An 18,703-nucleotide genomic window follows, 5' to 3' on the forward strand; every position below is an offset into this window, starting at 1 on the left:
CCCCTGTATCGGTATTAGCGTAGCCATTTTTGAAAATCACCGGATGTGACGTCAAATAAACACGCTGAGTGTTTTTTTTATTTTGGCCTGTACCGGCTCCTAGCTTGGCGCAAGTTGACGACGCGCATAGGGAGCCGGGAACCAGCTTATCAACGATCAACCCTTGTATGTAGACTATGGGGCCCCTTGGAAATGAGAGTGTTGAAGGAATGTAGGGGATTTACCTAGTTGTTGCATACTGAGGGACACATGATTTCAATGGCTAATAAAAACATTAAAAATGTTAACACACAAACCCATACAAACACACAAACACCTCGGTGTTCCATTGTCGTAATCAGGACGGTTCCCATCCCCACTTCCCTGAATCCCGAATACTTTCACCCTAGCTGTGTCTCATTTCCTGAATCTCAAACACTACTTAAGACAAATTTCAAAAGCACATATCTGAGCTACAAAAGCAGACCGTTGATCACCGACGAAAACCTAATTAGATCACGTTGCTAGGTCGTAAAAGGGTGCGATTTAAAGTTAATTGCTGAAAAAAATATATAAAGGAAATGTTTACGTACTCCATAATTTTTGTAAAATGTTTAATCTGAGTACTTTATAATTTATATCACGCGTACCAAAAGGAGTTTTGCATCTTCAATCAGACAAGTGGTCCTGTCATCTTGATTTAATAATTAAAACTACCTACAAACGATTAATTCAGTGAGAAAGTTTAAGGTTATTCTCATCTTTAGTGTGTTGAATATTATACTGAACAACAAAAGTTCCTGTGACATTGAATAAGATTTAATGCAAAGTTGTATTTTTTTAACAAATCTGAAACAATTTCGGTTTACAACAGATTAAAGACTCCTGTAAGTGTTCAAATGGTTTAATTTGCCATATTGACTTCTGAAAAATACGTGATTTCATAAAAAAAAAAACATGTACATGCCAAAATGTCAATTTACAAATCAATAGCGTGTGTGTCCACCTCTGGTTTGCGATGCAAGCAACACATCTTCGTCTCATGGAATGGACGAGACGTCGCACAAAGTCCTGTGGGATATCTGTCCATATCTGCTGGAGCATCTTTCGAAGTTCCTGGAGTGTCTGTGGAACACGTGGTTGACGTCGAAGGCGCCGATCCATCTCATCCCACATGTGCTCGATTTGGTGAGAGATCAGGGGGGGGGGGGGGGGGGGGGGGCCGGCCAGGGGATGACATTCAAGTTGTTTTGTTGAAGAGAATCCTGAACAACGTCGAGCAATATGAGGCCGGGCGTTGTCATGTTGAAAGGTAATGCCTGGGGGGAATTGCCTAAAAGTCGGGCCAAGAAAAGTCGGGCCGGGCCGGGCGGGTAATAATAAAAATGGATTGCAGAATAATAAAACGAAACGTGCATATCTAGGCAGATCGCAAATGTTCACAATCGTATAGTTTTGCTCATTTAATTGAGCTTGAATCAAAAGGCATCTTCAACAATGTAAAAAACTGATAATTATGACTACATACCGTGAGTTCTCGTAGAAAAGAGAGTGTCTTGACTGTGTGTTTTCTTTGATGAGAAAGTTTCTCACCGACCGTAGCGTGTAGGGGTGTGATGTCCAGGGCAAGAAACGACAGTGTTTTGACTACTCTTCTTTCATTAATTAACGTGTTGGGCATCCCTAATTAACCTTTACTAATTCATGTTAAACCAACCAAGCCCGTAGTTAACTTTTTTTGACAGGGGGGCAAATAAGATTATTCATTTCTTATTCAAGTTAAATTTCACAAGTAAAAATGTTTTCTATAAAAAATCCAGGTGGGGCAACAGATCGCGGTAGTTAAAGAAAACAAGGAGCTCAAAGTGAAGCTCCTGTGTGTAATCGGTTTAATTGTACGGTATATATTGTAGACAGACAGACAGACAGTAATTTATTAATGTCTCACTTCTGTACATACATAAAACAGCTTTGTACAAATAAACATTGATAGAATGTACAGAACCATTCAATAGAATTATGAGAGGTTATTAACAGAATACCCCACTGCTAAGTATATGATAAATTGTTGAATTAACATTAGATAAGGTCGAGAATTAAGTGTGTGTTTTTTCAATACATCTTAGGCTGGTGAGTCGTCTGCTCGATGATAACCAGCCTACTCATATTTTTACCCTGTTCCCCATTGTTGGAAAGTGTGTCGTCTGCTACCCAAGCTGGAGCCATCTGGTAACAATTAATCACAAGCTGTCAATATACAATACATTATAATACATCAAGATGGCAGTTTCCATGTAACGATTAAGTATTTCTAAGCAACTTAAAGATATGTGCAATATCTAGATATATGTATCTTTAATTTGCTTAGAAATACTTAATCTTTACATGAAAACTGTCATCTTGATGTATTATTCTGTTTTGTATATTGACAGCTGGCGATTGAGCCGTGATTGCTGCCAAGAGCGGTCACACGAGATACTGAGTTCAGCGCACCCTTGTGGCCCTGTGTGACGTGACAATGAACAGTTTTCAATGCCTTTGTACAACGACAACATGGGACTATCTGACTCCAAAATTTCATATTTGTATCTATGATATTAAATAAAATATATCGACTTTATTAGGTTCAATAAATTTACTAACAAATCTACCTATTGCGCACTGAGCGATTATCTCCTTTAGCTGTATGCGTAGTATAGAGCTTTATCACGCGTGACCTTGCAATGCTGTACATCGTATCTTATTCAAGCTGTATCACTGAGAGTGAGTGATTTTTTCCCTTACCCGAATAGCTCTATTGCGCACTACCTTTGCAATGTATCGTATGTTATTCAGGCAGCCAGCGAGAATGGTTCCAGGGAGGAATTTAGGTCAAGCCTGTCACGCGCACTCAGTCGTTCTTCCTTCACACTGCTATTGCAAATTATTGTTCAACACGATTAAATACCAGGCTTCTATGAAGCATGACTTTATTAAATAAACTACACATGTAAAACAACGGGTTTGATATCAGATAGTTGTCTACACAATCACATGTATGGTACTTGCTGTGCGGATTTGAGCACAGTTTCAAGTAGTTGACTGTATGTAAAATATGATTCATACAGTTTCATACGGCGGTTTATGGTTCTGCATGGTTTATTGTATTGACAGTTGTTTTAACTTCCTGCAGAGATTATACACCCGTATAAGATCTTTGCTTCTGGATACATTGGAAATCAACATGTTGGCCCTTAGTTTGCAATTATTCTCCTGAAAAATAATTTGGTTGCATGATATATTCACGATGTTTGGCTTGAACATAGTAACATTCTTCTAAACATACTTCAAATTTAAGCCGGCAGTAATCACAACGCAAACCCAGTTAACCAAACGGAACCGTACACAAGAGTAGTGAGTGAGTGAGTGAGTTGGGTTTAACGCCGCTTTGATTAGTATAATTCCAGTTATATCACGGCGTGTCAGCTTGATGTGGAGGTAAAGCCCGAAGTGATGCAGGTATTAGACGTTCACCACTTTGGTGAAACCCATGAGCACGGGTACAGTGCTGACTACATAATCGGGGCCAACCGGGATTCGAACACACTGTCATAGGTTTCTGGCGTGCCCAAGGGACACCACTCTGCATAGCGAATTGCAGCGCATAAGGCAACTTTGGCCAACCGTGCCCCCGTACACAACTGTAACAAACTATCATACAACAAAGATGTTGAAGGTGAAATGTGTATTGCGTAACATTCCATGAAGAAACAGTGGCAATATTACACTATCACAAACTACAAAATATATGCACAATAAGTGCAAAACACATAAGTACATTCAACATACAGAGAAGGCACATTATAACAAGTTTATTTTCAAACAAGTGTGTTATAATGATGTGGAAACAATATGAGAATTGAGCCAAACACTTCTGATAGAGTCTATGTTCAGAATGTAGAGGGAAAAGGGCTTCACTTTGAGCTCCTTACTCTCTTTAAATACCGCTATCTGTGACATTATAAAGTAGTATAAAGGCAGATATAATACTAATCTATAGATGTAAACACATTTGATGATACATCTGTGTGTTTAAAGTAGATTTTGACAGCCCGGACCAAGTCGGACCCAACAAAAGCCAAACACTTTTGATAGAGACTATGTTGAGAATGGAGAGGGAAAAGGGCTTCACTTTGAGCCCCTTGTTTCCTTTAAATACCGCGATCTGTGACACTACGAAGTGATATATAGGTAGATATTATACTAGTTGATAGATGTGAAACCATTTGATGTTACATCTGTGAGGTTTTGTTGATTTTGACAGCCCGAGCCAAGTTGGAACGAACACTTCTGACAAAGATTTTCTTAAGAAAATTCAGTAAAAGTGTTTGACTTTAACGGATCAGTTTTCTTTCAATGCGATGTACTGTGCCATTATAAAGTGGTATGTAGGTAGATATAATATTAGTCTATAGATGTAAACACATTTGATGATACATCTGTGTGTTTAAAGTTGATTTTGACCGCCCGGGCCAAGTCGGACCCAACACAAGCCAAACACTTCTGATAGAGACTATGTTGAGAATGGAGAGGGAAAAGGGCTTCACTTTGAGCCCCTTGTTTTCTTTAAATACCGCGACCTGAGACATTAGAAAGTGGTATATAGGTAGATTTAATACTAATCTAGAGATTTAAACACATTTGATGATACATCTGTGTGTTTAAAGTTGATTTTGACAGCCCAGGTCAAGTCGGAACGAACACTTCTGACAAAGATTTTCCCAAGAAAATACAGTAAAAGTGTTTGACTTTAACGGATCAGTCTCTTTCAATGCGATGTACTGTGACATTATAAAGTGGTATATAGGTACTAGATATAATAACAGTTTATAGATGTAAACACACTTGATGATACATCTGTGTGTTTAAAGTTGATTTTGACAGCCCAGGTGAAGTCGGAACGAACACTTCTGACAAAGATTTTCTTAAGATTTTCTTAAGCTCCACTTTCTGGTTTTCAAGCGTTTTACTCCGAATCACTTAATTATGGTGCACGTTTTTGGCTTATGATTGTTCATTAATGTCATGTGTGTGTGTTGCATCAATGATATGTAGGTATGGTCGCCGATAATGGAGTAATTAGCCAATACAATTTGGCCCGTCTTGGCCCGGCCCGACTTTTAGGCAATCCCATGCCTGGGCCATGACGACGCAAAAACGGTAGTACAACAAGGTCGATGATCTCGTCGCGGTAGCGCTGTCCATTGAGATTTCCCTCTACCACTTTCAAACGGGTCCTCTATCTTGCTGTAATCCCTCCCCATAGCATGACGCTGCCGCCCCCGAACCGATCTTCTGTGGCTGAGGTGAAAACAAGACTCGTCAGTGAATAGAACCTGTCCCCGCTGAATGTCCGTCCAGCGTAGACGCTGTCTGCATCACTGTAGACGTGCTTGACAGTGGTTTCCGGTCAAAATGGGACGCCTGGCGGGTCTTTTGGCGACAATCCCTGCACGTCTGAGGCGACGACGTATGGTTTGTGAAGATATTCGTCGAAAGCCAGGGATGGTTCTTGCAGTCACTGTTGCTGGCTAGAATCGATTTCGTAGGTGTGATGTTCGAATCCAGTTGTCTTGTCGATTATTGGTTACGCGTGCCCTGCCACTCCGAGGATGGTCTCTGACTGCATTCGTCTGTTACCATTTGGTGTTATTGGAAGCAGCAAGAATTATCATTGGTTTACCACGCTCTACTTCTGTTAAAATATATGTATTTGGAAACCTCCTTGGAACCCTTATCGGAGCGTAGGAGAAATCATAGATTGTGTTTATTTTATAAAATACATAACACTATGACACATTCATATCTTAAAGACGTCGTACCTCACTCTGTCGGATCAAACATAACATACAACCTTCGCATTGCTCATAATATAACCATGCCTTTATTACGTACAGCGTTTTCTGAATCCTCGTTACAACATTGCTCTATTACATTTTGGATACATTACTCATTCAACAAAGGAATATTGAAACCTTCTCTCCATTTAAATCCAGTTTAATAACATTTAAATATACAGTTCCACCATAATTCTCATATAAATTAGCATTATACTTACAAAATTAAGACATGTGATAGTGAATTACATATGAGGTTCAAACGAGGATCCAACTACTGATGTGCCAGCCCATGTGAAACGTTACATATTTTTCAATGAATGTCCATGTTTTAAACTGGCTAGAAACGAATTGATACACTCATCATTGTTAATTGTGAAATATACATTCGATGTTAATATTGACTTGACCATGTTGACGCTAGTAACTTTCTGCATGCAAATGTTAATGTACATATCATGTACATTTGTTACTCTATTTCTCTCATTTCCTTTCTGTCATTTAGTGTATCAATTGTAACTGATCATATGTGTAAATCTGTGGGAGAGGGTGATCAAACTTGCGACAATTTGTGCCCAATCCTTTTCATGTGAATGAAATATGTTTTAAGTTAAACATGTGTCACAGAAAATGGTTATGATACATATTTAACCGACTATGTTTGAAGCCTACATTAGGAGACGTGTATTCATTTCTATGCTGATGTAGGATAGCTCTGCGGAACGTAGCCATGTCCCCTTCCACAAAGGTTCCCAGCGGTATGTGATACAGTTTGGGATTAACGATCGTGAATAAATGGAATTTGATTTTCAAAAAATATAATGCCCTCTAATGAAGTAGCTCATTCGAACATAAAGGGGCAGTCGGGTAGCCTCGTGGTTCAATTGATTGAGTATAGTTTTACGCCGCTTTTAGCAATATTCCAGCAATATCACGGCGGGGGACACCAGAAATGGGCTTCACACATTGTACCCATTTCGGGAATCGAACCCGGGTCTTCGGTGTGACGAGCGAAGGCTTTAACCATACCACACAACCAACTAAAACCACACAATCCTTCCGACTCCCAAACAACCAATCAATATTCACGGCAGAACTAATGGGCATGGCCTCAGCCCTTCATAATCAAGAATCCAAAAACCACAAAAAAATCCTAATACTTACCGACTCCCTAAGTGGACTGCAAGCCCTCCAAAACAAAAATACCAAAAACCGACCTAAATTAATAAATCAAATACTTAAAAGTTCCAACGACCTAACTAAGGCAGGCAAACAAATAACCTTCTTGTGGATACCCGCCCACGTAGGAATATACGGTAATGAAAACGCCGATAAAGCAGCTAAACTATCCCTCAAAATCCCAGAAATAAGCTTAAACTTACCCATCTCAAAATCAGAAATTAAAAGTGTAAACAAGCAAAAAATCACAAAAAATGGCACAACCTATATCTAAACTCAAATAGCCAAATCAAAAAAGTGCTCAGCAAACCACTAACCAAACCAAAAATTCTCCATCCATCAAAAAAAATCGACAGAGTAATCACTAAACTCCAAACAGGACACACCAACCTAAATAACCACCTAATTTAAAAAAAAAAACACACTACAGGTAACTGCCCACACTGCAAACAACTAGAAACCCCAGAACACGCACTCATCCACTGCACACACTACCTAACACATCGAACCGCATTACAAACCACCCTCAATCTAAACAAGGCTCTCACTCTAGAAGCAATACTAAACCCACAAAATAAACTAGAAAACTTCAAGGCCTTAGGCGTATTCTTAATCAAAACGGAACTAATAAAACGCATCTAAAAACACAATAACCTAACGAATCAAAATCACATAAACAAACAAACATCCACCATACCCAGCTCCCTTAATTCTCCTCCCCAACCCCATCGGCATCTATTCCAAATCTCAAAATTCCCGAATTCTATATAAGCAACCCCTAAACCCCCCTCTTGGGTTGCACAGACCACTTTCGCCCCTTTCGGAAACACATTAAATGGCCTGGCCGGGCCCGTGTGCGAAATAAGCATCAGTCGGAAAGCGCACGTTAAATCTCCAAAATAAGTAATGCAGTCAATATTTTAAACTACACCTTTAGGCTCTGGGGGTTTGGTTGTGTTCCTGTCGTTGGCTCTTAGTAGGGTATTGGGGGAGGTGGAACTTGCGAAGTAGGTGTCAATATTGGCTTGCTGTTTGAGGAGGCGGTTGATGATGAAGGAGACTTTTCCTATGAATGGGAGGGCGATGCGGAAGGGCGTTGATTCTCCCTCAGTTGGCGGATGACAAAGCAGACACAATTTATGGATAACAACTTCTTTATTACAGTAATGGCGACGTTTCGGTATAGATCCTTCAACCGTTGTCAAGCATGGGTCTATACCCTTACAGTAATAAAGAAGTTTTTATCCCAACATTGTGTTCACTTTGTCACTTCATACAAGAAATTGTGGCACGCTTCAGGGACTACTGAAGACGTAAATTCGTTAATTCTGAAATGTTGTACAACCGTTTGTATACATTTCTACAGCCATTCAAGTGTGGTTGTATCATCATATGTCATTTTACATAATATGTTATGTTAACACTTTAAAGTTATGCTTGAATCAGCGTTTCTTCAAATATCTTCAAAAAGAGAAGGATCGCGTCTGTAGCATGACATGAAGCTTTGTACACACGCCAGTTAAGTATTGAAAGTGCCTTTTGAAATTCAGGAGGTTTGTCAAAGCTTTTATTTGTTGTGTTTCCAAGGCAGCAAGTCGGACTCACTAGGATATGTCGAACTAATACCCTTTATTATACAGGAATTTTTATAACTCATAAACGGTTCAAACATTTCACAACGCTTTGATATATCTCAGGCAAATGCTGAATTGCTGCCTTTTGCTATTTCGGTGTCAGTTATAGTGCTCACACGGCAGACATTTTAGCCAAGGGTAGGGTTTGTGCTCAGTGCCGAACTTATGCCGAACCTTGCAGCATCTCTCTGAGAGATGTAAGATCAACCCATGCCTTCACATTGTGAGAACTGGGCTCAAATTTAAACGTGAGTAGTTTTTGGTTCAAAGAATATCTTGGAAACCTTTCTGTATTGTTTAAGGAGGTTTTACCGAAATACCCAACTATTGTGCCCGCTGGGAGCTGGCAAGGACTGGCGCCTATTGTACTGGTAATGTTAATGTTCGCCTTCACTTTCCACTTATTTTGTCAGCTTCTTGTATGCGTTATAAACCCACTGAATAGTACAACCCAGTCCAAAATGAAGAGACGTTTTCGATTTTCTGCTATGTTCCAAAAGGTTTTCAACATCATAAATATACTGATGCCTAGATGCGGCTAGATGTTGATGCTGTGCATCACCATTGTCTTTGCATTACTTAAATTGTACTGCCTTCTAGCACCGTGTGTATAATTTTCGAGAATAAACAGTTGAAAAGCTGCATATTTCCGAGTCAGATTGGTGAATGTGTTTCTTCCTTGAGTTCAAGCAGGAGAAATCCTTCATCTCGATATTAGTATCGCTCGTGAAATTCGTTCACGGACTAACGGCTACACAATTGTGTGAACTGAACACAAATATAATACCACGTTCTACTCTGTTGGATCAAGCATTTTGAATTGATACATATCTTTCTTTCATAGACATCATAGAACTTCAGGCCACGATAACCCCGAAGCTCTCGTAAAATACCCTTGTGTATATTGCTCTACGCCAGGCTGGAAGATCTGAACCCACTGAGCACACAGATTAAGGCATGTGAAACTGTTTATTACAACCATTTTTCAACGGTTTACACTAGGTCGTTGACTATCTCTATGGGGTAGCGATGTAGATGTAAGAAATAACTAAACACAAATATTCTTACACTCTAATCGTATATTTTCTAAATACCGTAAAACCGCATGAAGCGATTGAGATTTCACAACCACAGAGAGCTTCGTTAAACTGTGTTGTCAGTCGTTAAGGCCACACACAACAATACACGGCGGCCAGTAAATAGTCACGTCTGGGCCAGACTATCCAGTGACAATATAAGAAATGACCCACGCTGTGGGGAGACGATGACACATCAACCAAGTCATCAAGCCTGACCACTCGATCCATTCAGATGTCCTTTACAAAATGCATGAGCTAATAGAAGCCAAGTGTAATCCCCATCTAAACCCGTCGAATGCTGTGATTTACAGCAGAGTGAAAGACTGGTTTTTCAGAAGGAAGCCGAAGTACATTATGGCCACACCCCATTGTTCGGGATAAGCCGTGCATTGCGTTACTCCTTAATAGAACGGGTATACACGATATTGTTTAATTAACCTCTGTTTACCTCTGTCTTTTATCTTTCTTGTAATCCGTACCCCGTCTCTACATATCATAAGTTTGCGACGCGCATAGAGAGCCGGGAACCAGCTTACTTACTTGCACATTACACTCATACATTTGACTAAGTTTCTCTTCCAGTTTTGACGTCACACGTTTGTCTCCAGTCCCGTATCATACGTGATTCAACCTCTGACGTCCCGTGATAGACACGGGTCCGACGTCACACGTTTGTCTCCAGTACCGTATCATACGTGATTCAACCTCTGACGTCCCGTGATAGACACGGGTCCGACGTCACACGTTTGTCTCCAGTACCGTATCATACGTGATTCAACCTCTGACGTCCCGTGATAGACACGGGTCCGACGTCACACGTTTGTCTCCAGTCCCGTATCATACGTGATTCAACCTCTGACGTCCCGTGATAGACACGGGTCCGACGTCACACGTTTGTCTCCAGTACCGTATCATACGTGATTCAACCTCTGACGTCCCGTGATAGACACGGGTCCGACGTCACACGTTTGTCTCCAGTACCGTATCATACCAAGCTAATTCCCAGCGCGTGACACCTTCGTTGCACTCTCGGTAACATCGCTGCCACCAGTGTGGGGCGCGGCCATTACAAGAATCTTGAAATTTGGGAAATTTGTCCTCTAACCCCAAATGATAGTAATGTTTAAACTTTTGTTTATGTCTTTGGGAATGCCAAAACAGTGGGTTTTTTATTTAAAAGGTTTACGACTGACCATATTTCCCAGATGAATTTAACTTTTTGATTGGTTCGAGATTGCAGAAAAACGGAAAATCCCCCAAATCCCCCATTATAGTTGAAATGAAATATAAATTCAAATTGTCAAACCAAGAAAATAATTTAGTTAGGGTAAGAGCTAACATTCGGCGTCACGACAGTCATCGCTTGTTTGTTAAAACATAACGGTCTGTCTGTTGCGAGTTTAACTCCAAGCATGGTTGTGACCGCCTACCACAGTGGAAAGTTTTGACTGGTGGCAGCGATACCGCTGTCAGGAGCTTTACGTGTTGTTGCCCTTGTCGTCACGTGACAGACCCGTGTCCGACGTCACACGTTTGTCTCCAGTCCCGTATCATACGTGATGTAGCCCCTGACGTCACGTGACAGACCCATTTCGGACGTCACACCTTTGTCTCTAGTCCCGTTCAGTGACAACATCAATCACGTTCGGCTATTTCCATCAAGCCCATAAAAAAGACGTTTATGCCAGCACCCTCTGCTGGCAGATTGTGACAACATCATACGTGATTTAGCCTCTGACGTCACATCATTGTCTTTTCCAATGCAACGACAGCGTTAGGCGCGATCTGCTCTGCGTTACAATGGCTGATTCAGTTACAAGCGCAACTAAATGTCGCTACTTCCTAGCCGGTGTTTTGGTCGGTGCTTCGTCATCTGCCGTGGTCTTTATGTTCTACAGGAGAGCATCAGCGAATCAATCCCACATTCAGGTACGCCACGTTTTCAGTTGTTCCTGTCGACCACTGGGGTCCGCTCGATGCACGTGATGGACTAGGTCAGCTCGAGTGACCAACTCAGCTACATCTTCGTCATCATCATGAAAGCATAGGCGATATTATGAGTAACTGCACCTTTACAACGCACTGTCTTCTCATATAAAACAACAGATAAAACTGAATTCATATAAAACATAGAGTTTTAAATCAGCGGGTGAACTTTTCAATAAGAAGTTTGACCTGTTATTAACTGCCCTACAAAACACCAATCTAATGTCATAGAGAAACAAGCGTTAAGTCAGAGCTATATTCGGGAGCGTCCATGACCTTCTTGACAAGACACTCAATTTAAATGCAAATGTGGCCTGTAGGCGGCAACATGATCGCCCATTAAGAGAAATATCATCGGAGTTGATGTTAACCATGTTTATAAAAACGCACCCACAGTAAGAGACACCAAAAAGTAATATATCAAGATATATCTCTCCAGCATGTATGGTAACTGACATTCCAAATCCTGAAATCATTTGTTTCCATTGCGAGGTTTTTGCAACTTTGTGCATCCCCTATACAGTCCCGTCACTGTAGCCTTGTCGAAAATATAGTTATATTTGTTATGTCATCGTTGTAAATTGGCCAGGGATGGTTCAGGTTTCTCTGTCTCTGCTGGGTGGCAACACACAGATCTATTTACTCATGTTGGACTTGAAGCCATGTCAGGATAAGCGTCAGTGGCTGTACGCGTGTGTTATGATTTCCCAAGGTAGAAATTATACGTATGTACACCAGCCTATTTTATCATACCGTGTGTCACATCATATTGTTACATATGTAATCTTCAGAAAATGATGTTTCAACTGTCGTTATATGATCTGCAATCTGTTTATGGACGCCTGCGTTGATGAGTAATAACCTGATGCTTCATGGTTTTAATAAACGGAAAATGAACCAAAGCAACAATTTATCTACCGAAAGTTTCATAAAATTCAGGCGCAGCTTTGACAGAGGAATATGTGTATATTTTAGTGAAATAATCGGGTTTGGACCAGACTATCCAGTGATTGATATAATGAGTAACAACCCACGCCATCGGTGTACGATGACACGTAATCATCGGGTCCCCAAGCCTGACCACCGGTCCATGAAGTTGCCTCGTCCGACTCTACTCCCACTGTGACAAGTTTGACCCGGAATCCCTGGGAGTATACCAGTGTACAGTGTCAAACTGAGAAAAAATTTGTGAATAAAAGTTATTCACGAATATATTGTTTCTTTACTAGGGTGGGGCTCCTGTCTTCATGATGAACATACTTTGTCTGCTCCGGAGAACTGTTAAATCTGACAATCTTAACATTTATATCATCACTATGACTTGTAACACTTGAATTGCCTGACATTGTTCTTTGAAAAGCTGTATACGCCATTGAGTGTCAACATTGCGTAAAAGCAACTTCATTAAACTTCATAAAGCGTTTAATCAAGATAAAATCGCATGTTAACTGTAGTCGCTGTATGTCTGGTTGCATCTCGCCGTCAATTATCTCTCTACCAAGTCAATTGAAGGATAACAATGTAGAGAAATATTACATTATATAAAGCACATTTACTACCCGGAGAGCGGAAGGTCCGGGGTTCGATCCCCGGCCGCATCATACCAAAAGACGTTAAAAGATGGTACTTGTTGTTACCCTGTCTGGCGCTCGGCATTAAGGGCTAAAACAAGGACTGTATGCTGTGTCTGAGTGGTGTATTCATGTTAAACTGCGACCTGGCAACTTAGTGGGCTAGCACTATAAATCGGCATCAGTCCGGACTAGTACAAGCAGCCACACACACACCCATTTCAGCTCACCTATTATCAATATCAAATACACAACTGGTTAATTTCAACTATTTGTTCATCTTCAGTTGAGCAGCCGGTTTTTGTTTGTTTTTTGTTTTGTTTGTTGTTTAAAGCCGCCTCCAGCAATATTCCAGCTATATGACGGAGGTATGTAAATAATCGTAACTGGACCAAACAATCCAGTGATTGACATCACGAGCATCGATCTTCGCAATTGGGATACGATGACATACACCAACCTAGTCAGCGAAACTGACCACCCGATCCCGTAATGACAAGCATAGTCGCCATTTACGGCAAGCATAGGTTGCTGAAGACCTATTCTAACCCGGATCTTCACGAGTCAGTTGAGCAGCCGTACACTCCATTGAAGGCAGACTAGTGATACGAATGAAGGCTGGAGGCCGACGTTGTAAATTTGTTGCATGCATATGAAACATAATTCAGTTTTCTTACCCGTGTGATTTTATCAGGTTAACTCGTGTAGAATTACTCTTTAACTGATGTCCAAAGCTCGAGATTATGAAACTAGGGTACAGGTGTCAGCCTTTATCAAATGGTTTTGCAGTTATTTGAAAACCAGCCCACGGGGTAGGACTTCCTTAGTGTGAAGGAGGTATATACAATAACTCACTGATATCCACATTCATGTATGCAGCAATACACATCTTGTGCTTTACCCCGTCCTATCCTGTTAATTTTCATTTAACTCTGTTGATATTAGTTTACATAATCTCCCTTATAGTAAATAATAACAGTGGCAAGTATATGATATCACTGAGACCCTCACATTCCTTGTTTTGTAGACAACCAAAGCCTCGTGTGAATCGGACGTTGGAGCATCTTCTCCAGCAACCAGATCAGCTGAGGAACTTCCCGGGGAAGAGGCACCTTGCTCTGACGCCGATACATTAGCCCTGACTCAAGTCCAGGCCCTGTTGGCAGGAAAGGGAGTAACATTAATTGTGTCGTCTGCTCTGAAGAAAGCAATCTTTCTGGCACAAGGGGCAAAAACAGCAGGACTGAATATTGTCCGCAGTGAGGGCTTTGATGATACAGATGATGACACGATCCACGTCTTTGGAAAGGGCTCTTCTTTTGTCTATGGTAAAAGTACATTCAGGTCGGAGCGGGATATTATCACAGGGAAAACATTCTCTCTTCAGAAACTCTCATCGGAGATAGCTGTAACACATCCGAGACAGGAAACAGTCGCCGCCCGGAGCTGTGGTTCTGGGACAAGTGTCCCGCCATTGTCGGAGATCTTCCCTTTCAGCGTCCTCAACAAGATGGGGATATGTGAGGACCCTTACTTCAGGGAGGAGGACGAAGAAACACAGACTTGTTCGTCAGCAACTGTTTCGAAAACGTCCAACGGGAAATGTGTTCGTGTGATCCGATCGAGACACCGCCAATCGCCAACTAGCGGTGCCCGGTCTGTTGATGTAGGCGGTGACATGGGAGTGGTGCAAACATACCCCCCGGGCTTCTCTAGGGTGTGGCGGCTCGGCTCAGACTTCCACGACCTGTACCACACAAGATACGACACATATCACAGGATTGTACAACCAAACCAAACTGTTGTACTGTACACCGGGCACAGGAAGTAAACACACACTTCTAAATTGTGTATCGTTCGTCTGTTTTCATTGAATTAAGACGGTAAAATGTGGAAGATATACAATATACACACCATGTACTTCCGCAATCTCAACACCAAGCAACAAGTCATAGAGTTTTAGATTTTGTTGAGTCGACTCGGTTTGAAAAAAATCTGCAGTTGTCTAATAATCCCCATCATGAGATCAATGTTTTTGTGTGTGTTTAATTTCAACATTTCAACTTTGACTAAAAAACACTTTCCTCGAGAGCGATTGAAACCCCATGTAAGAAACATGACGGATGAATGCCACATATAAACATACACTTTGAACATCTGCAAAATAAAAATATTTGAAATGACGTTAAAACTTTGAAGACGGCAATGCCATTAGTTAGTGAAGAAGTCGAACACAACCCTTTGCGTGGACCAGCGTAGACAAGCAGGCGCTATTCAATGTATTCCGTTGCCAGTCGGAACCAGACCTGATGACGTCAACATTTTCCGATTACGTGGGATACGCATGTAATATGCTGTGACAATGTATGTACTTTTAGTTTAGATACATGCAGGTATCCAGTTTAGTAATTCACATATACTTTCAATCTCCGTGTGTACTGGACCAAACAGCATGCGCAATGGTCACTGAAACTGTGGACATTCATGGCCCCCGATCCTGTTCCATCTCCACTGAAGGTCCTGCTGTACTGCGTGTAGATCTCCACTGAAGGTCCTGCTGTACTGCGTGTAGATCTCCACTGAAGGTCCTGCTGCACTGCGTGTAGATCTCTCTACTGAAGGTCCTGCTGTACTGCGTGTAGATCTCTACTGAAGGTCCTGCTGTACTGCGTGTAGATCTCTACTGAAGGTCCTGCTGTACTGCGTGTAGATCTCCACTGAAGGTCCTGCTGTACTGCGTGTAGATCTCCACTGAAGGTCCTGCTGTACTGCGTGTAGATCTCTACTGAAGGTCCTGCTGTACTGCGTGTAGATCTCCACTGAAGGTCCTGCTGTACTGCGTGTAGATCTCTCTACTGAAGGTCCTGCTGTACTGCGTGTAGATCTCCACTGAAGGTCCTGCTGTACTGCGTGTAGATCTCTACTGAAGGTCCTGCTGTACTGCGTGTAGATCTCCACTGAAGGTCCTGCTGTACTGCGTGTAGATCTCCACTGAAGGTCCTGCTGTTCTGCGTGTAGATCCCCAGGACATACCGGCAGTTCTCCAGAATGCAGTACAACTACATGCCAAACTGTGCATAGCCTTAAATGGAATAGGTTGTATAATATAGGGAGGGCATAATTGATCGTTCAATGTGTATTGTGTAATAGCGTAATGAACAGTCGAGAACACGTCTGTAGTCCAAATTGCTACCCGAGCTATTCAGTTTTAAGTTACATTTTAACAATTCCAGTGCTATAAAGCAGTTCTTCAAACAAAAACTTGATTTGCTGCTGGTGTTGTATGAAACACAAAGACTGGTCCGTAAAAGTTAGGATACTTAGGTCAAAGTTTAACAATGTAGCAGCCCCTTTATCTTAGACATACATTGTTGATTGCATTTGGTAAGATTTGTGGTATATATGTCAACTTTAATTTTCTATCGACATTCATCGATGTGATGAGTCTTTGACAGGTGCAGCTAATATAACGTTAATTCGACTGAGAACCGTCCACGTTTATCACCACTTTAAACAAATGGCACTTATCATCAATAACACAGATACCAGAGAATTCCTCATGAAGACAGGATGGTTCTACCTACGAGGACCGACCTAATACATATGCTGTCTTTAATACCAATTGTTGACAGATGAAAGGCATGATTTGTCGCCATGTCATATATGCTTTCTGTGTGTGTAAAGTACAGGTGGTAATGGTGGCAGCCAGGCGCCAGACAGGTCAGCATCCTCATGTCTTCACAGGCTGTACCATTATACTGTGTCAACATCACTACCCGATGCTTCACCGTCACCAAAGATAAACTGTAATAATTTCAAATGATCATCAATATTTGGTATGTAAGCATTGTTTTTATTTTCGGTTTTCATTGTTTACAATAGAATATTTTAACACCATAAATTAATACTGAATGTTTTCTTGTCGAAAGTTTAGGTGACCATAGAGTTTAAACCAACAATTTCAGACCACAATAAGTCTTCTGAATTCAAGAATAACTGGAGAAATATAAATGTCACGACTGGCACAATGCCTGTTGGTTTCAGAGCTCAGACTAAGGCGTGACCAATTGTTCTTGATCCTCGTGTAGTGCATTCAAAATGTTCCTTGAAGCCTCAACTCCTACATTTGTATTAGCGGCATTTCCCCTGTGTTTGTTACTCCGCTTATAAGTTACGTGACTATTCGTGACTATTATGCATCACGTTAGAATGAGGTGACGTGATTACTAACATGAACAGCTAGTGGAGTTTGCGGTCAGTGTTCCGGGAACATCTTGGATGAAGATGTGGTTTTGTCAGTCATGAGAGAAATATCATTTCTAGGTCTTCATTTCCCTGCATGTGATGTGGGGTTTACCAAGTTCTGTGAAAAGCGCAAATTGTGACATTGTTTTCCTTACCACGTTAAAGACGATGTTTAGGATTACAACATCTGTGACTCTCTCATTTCCAAGCTGATCAGTGACCGTGCATTGAAGAACAATAGGTTTCCATGATACAGCTTCTGTACATGTATACAACATAGGTCACGTGACCAACCGTCTCGCATCACCTGAAGCAAGGCAGCAGCCGATGCGTGTCAGGGTCTACTACCTGATGTCGATTTTAACAAATTTGTTTTCAATGGTTAAATATTTTAAGCTAAATAATAAGTTTAAGGACCGACGGCTGCCATTATTCATTTGTGGGGCTAGGTGTACATCGATGAGCTTACAAATGCAGCTGCGGGCTTTCGAGGATGGCACATTCTGCCAAGAAAATGTGTTCATTGTTAGACCATATCAGGTGGTCTAATATTTGTTGGAACACCCTCAGCACGACCCACCTGTCTTTTTCTCTGTTCGTGCGTTCGACCCCAGCACCGCTCTGCTTATAAGCAGTATTTTGTCAGTACTATACCCATGCTCATTGATACGTATCTTCCTGCGTCATTGTCGCTCTGCTTATAAGCAGTATTTTGTCAGTACTATACCCATGCTCATTGATACGTATCTTCCTGCGTCATTGTCGCTCTGCTTATAAGCAGTATTTTGTCAGTACTATACCCATGCTCATTGATACGTATCTTCCTGCGTCATTGTCGCTCTGCCCCACATTAATCTCTCTTTGAAGTTAACCATAAAGTCACTCACTCATACACCTTGGGTAACTCAGATGATAAGCCAAACTCTCTCTATACCCCGGGTCAATAAATCGGGTGATATTACAAACCTTCCTGTTTTGGTATTTCGTCCAGTGCCACGTGCTACGTTAATCAAGGATTTGTTCAGCTAGAACCACAGAAGAGGCGACTAACGGGATCGGATGGTCATGGTCGCTGACTTGGCTGATGCATGTCATCGTATCCCAAATGCGTGGATCGATGCTCATGATGTCAGTCACTGGATTGTCTCATCCAC

General features: G+C 41.4%; 1 protein-coding gene across 1 annotated transcript; it reads left to right on the plus strand.

The window, feature by feature from the left end:
• Positions 1–11,285: 11,285 nt before the first annotated feature.
• Positions 11,286–15,155, plus strand: LOC124121626. Its single transcript, XM_046484657.1, has 2 exons — positions 11,286–11,676; positions 14,332–15,155. Exons 1-2 carry the CDS (start codon positions 11,548–11,550, stop codon positions 15,133–15,135), a joined length of 933 nt encoding a protein of 310 aa, XP_046340613.1. The 5' UTR covers positions 11,286–11,547; the 3' UTR covers positions 15,136–15,155.
• The last annotated feature ends 3,548 nt before the right edge of the window (positions 15,156–18,703 follow it).

Source organism: Haliotis rufescens, unplaced genomic scaffold (assembly GCF_023055435.1).
Source record: "Haliotis rufescens isolate VD_foot unplaced genomic scaffold, xgHalRufe1.0.p SCAF_4, whole genome shotgun sequence".
In the NCBI taxonomy this organism is placed as follows: domain Eukaryota; kingdom Metazoa; phylum Mollusca; class Gastropoda; order Lepetellida; family Haliotidae; genus Haliotis; species Haliotis rufescens.

Excerpts from the sequence above, each read along its gene's own strand:
- LOC124121626 (XM_046484657.1), top strand. The coding sequence starts at position 11,548 with ATGGCTGATTCAGTTACAAGCGCAACTAAATGTCGCTACTTCCTAGCC. Across the intron at positions 11,677-14,331 it reads CGAATCAATCCCACATTCAG|ACAACCAAAGCCTCGTGTGA; the intron begins GTACGCCACGTT and ends CTTGTTTTGTAG.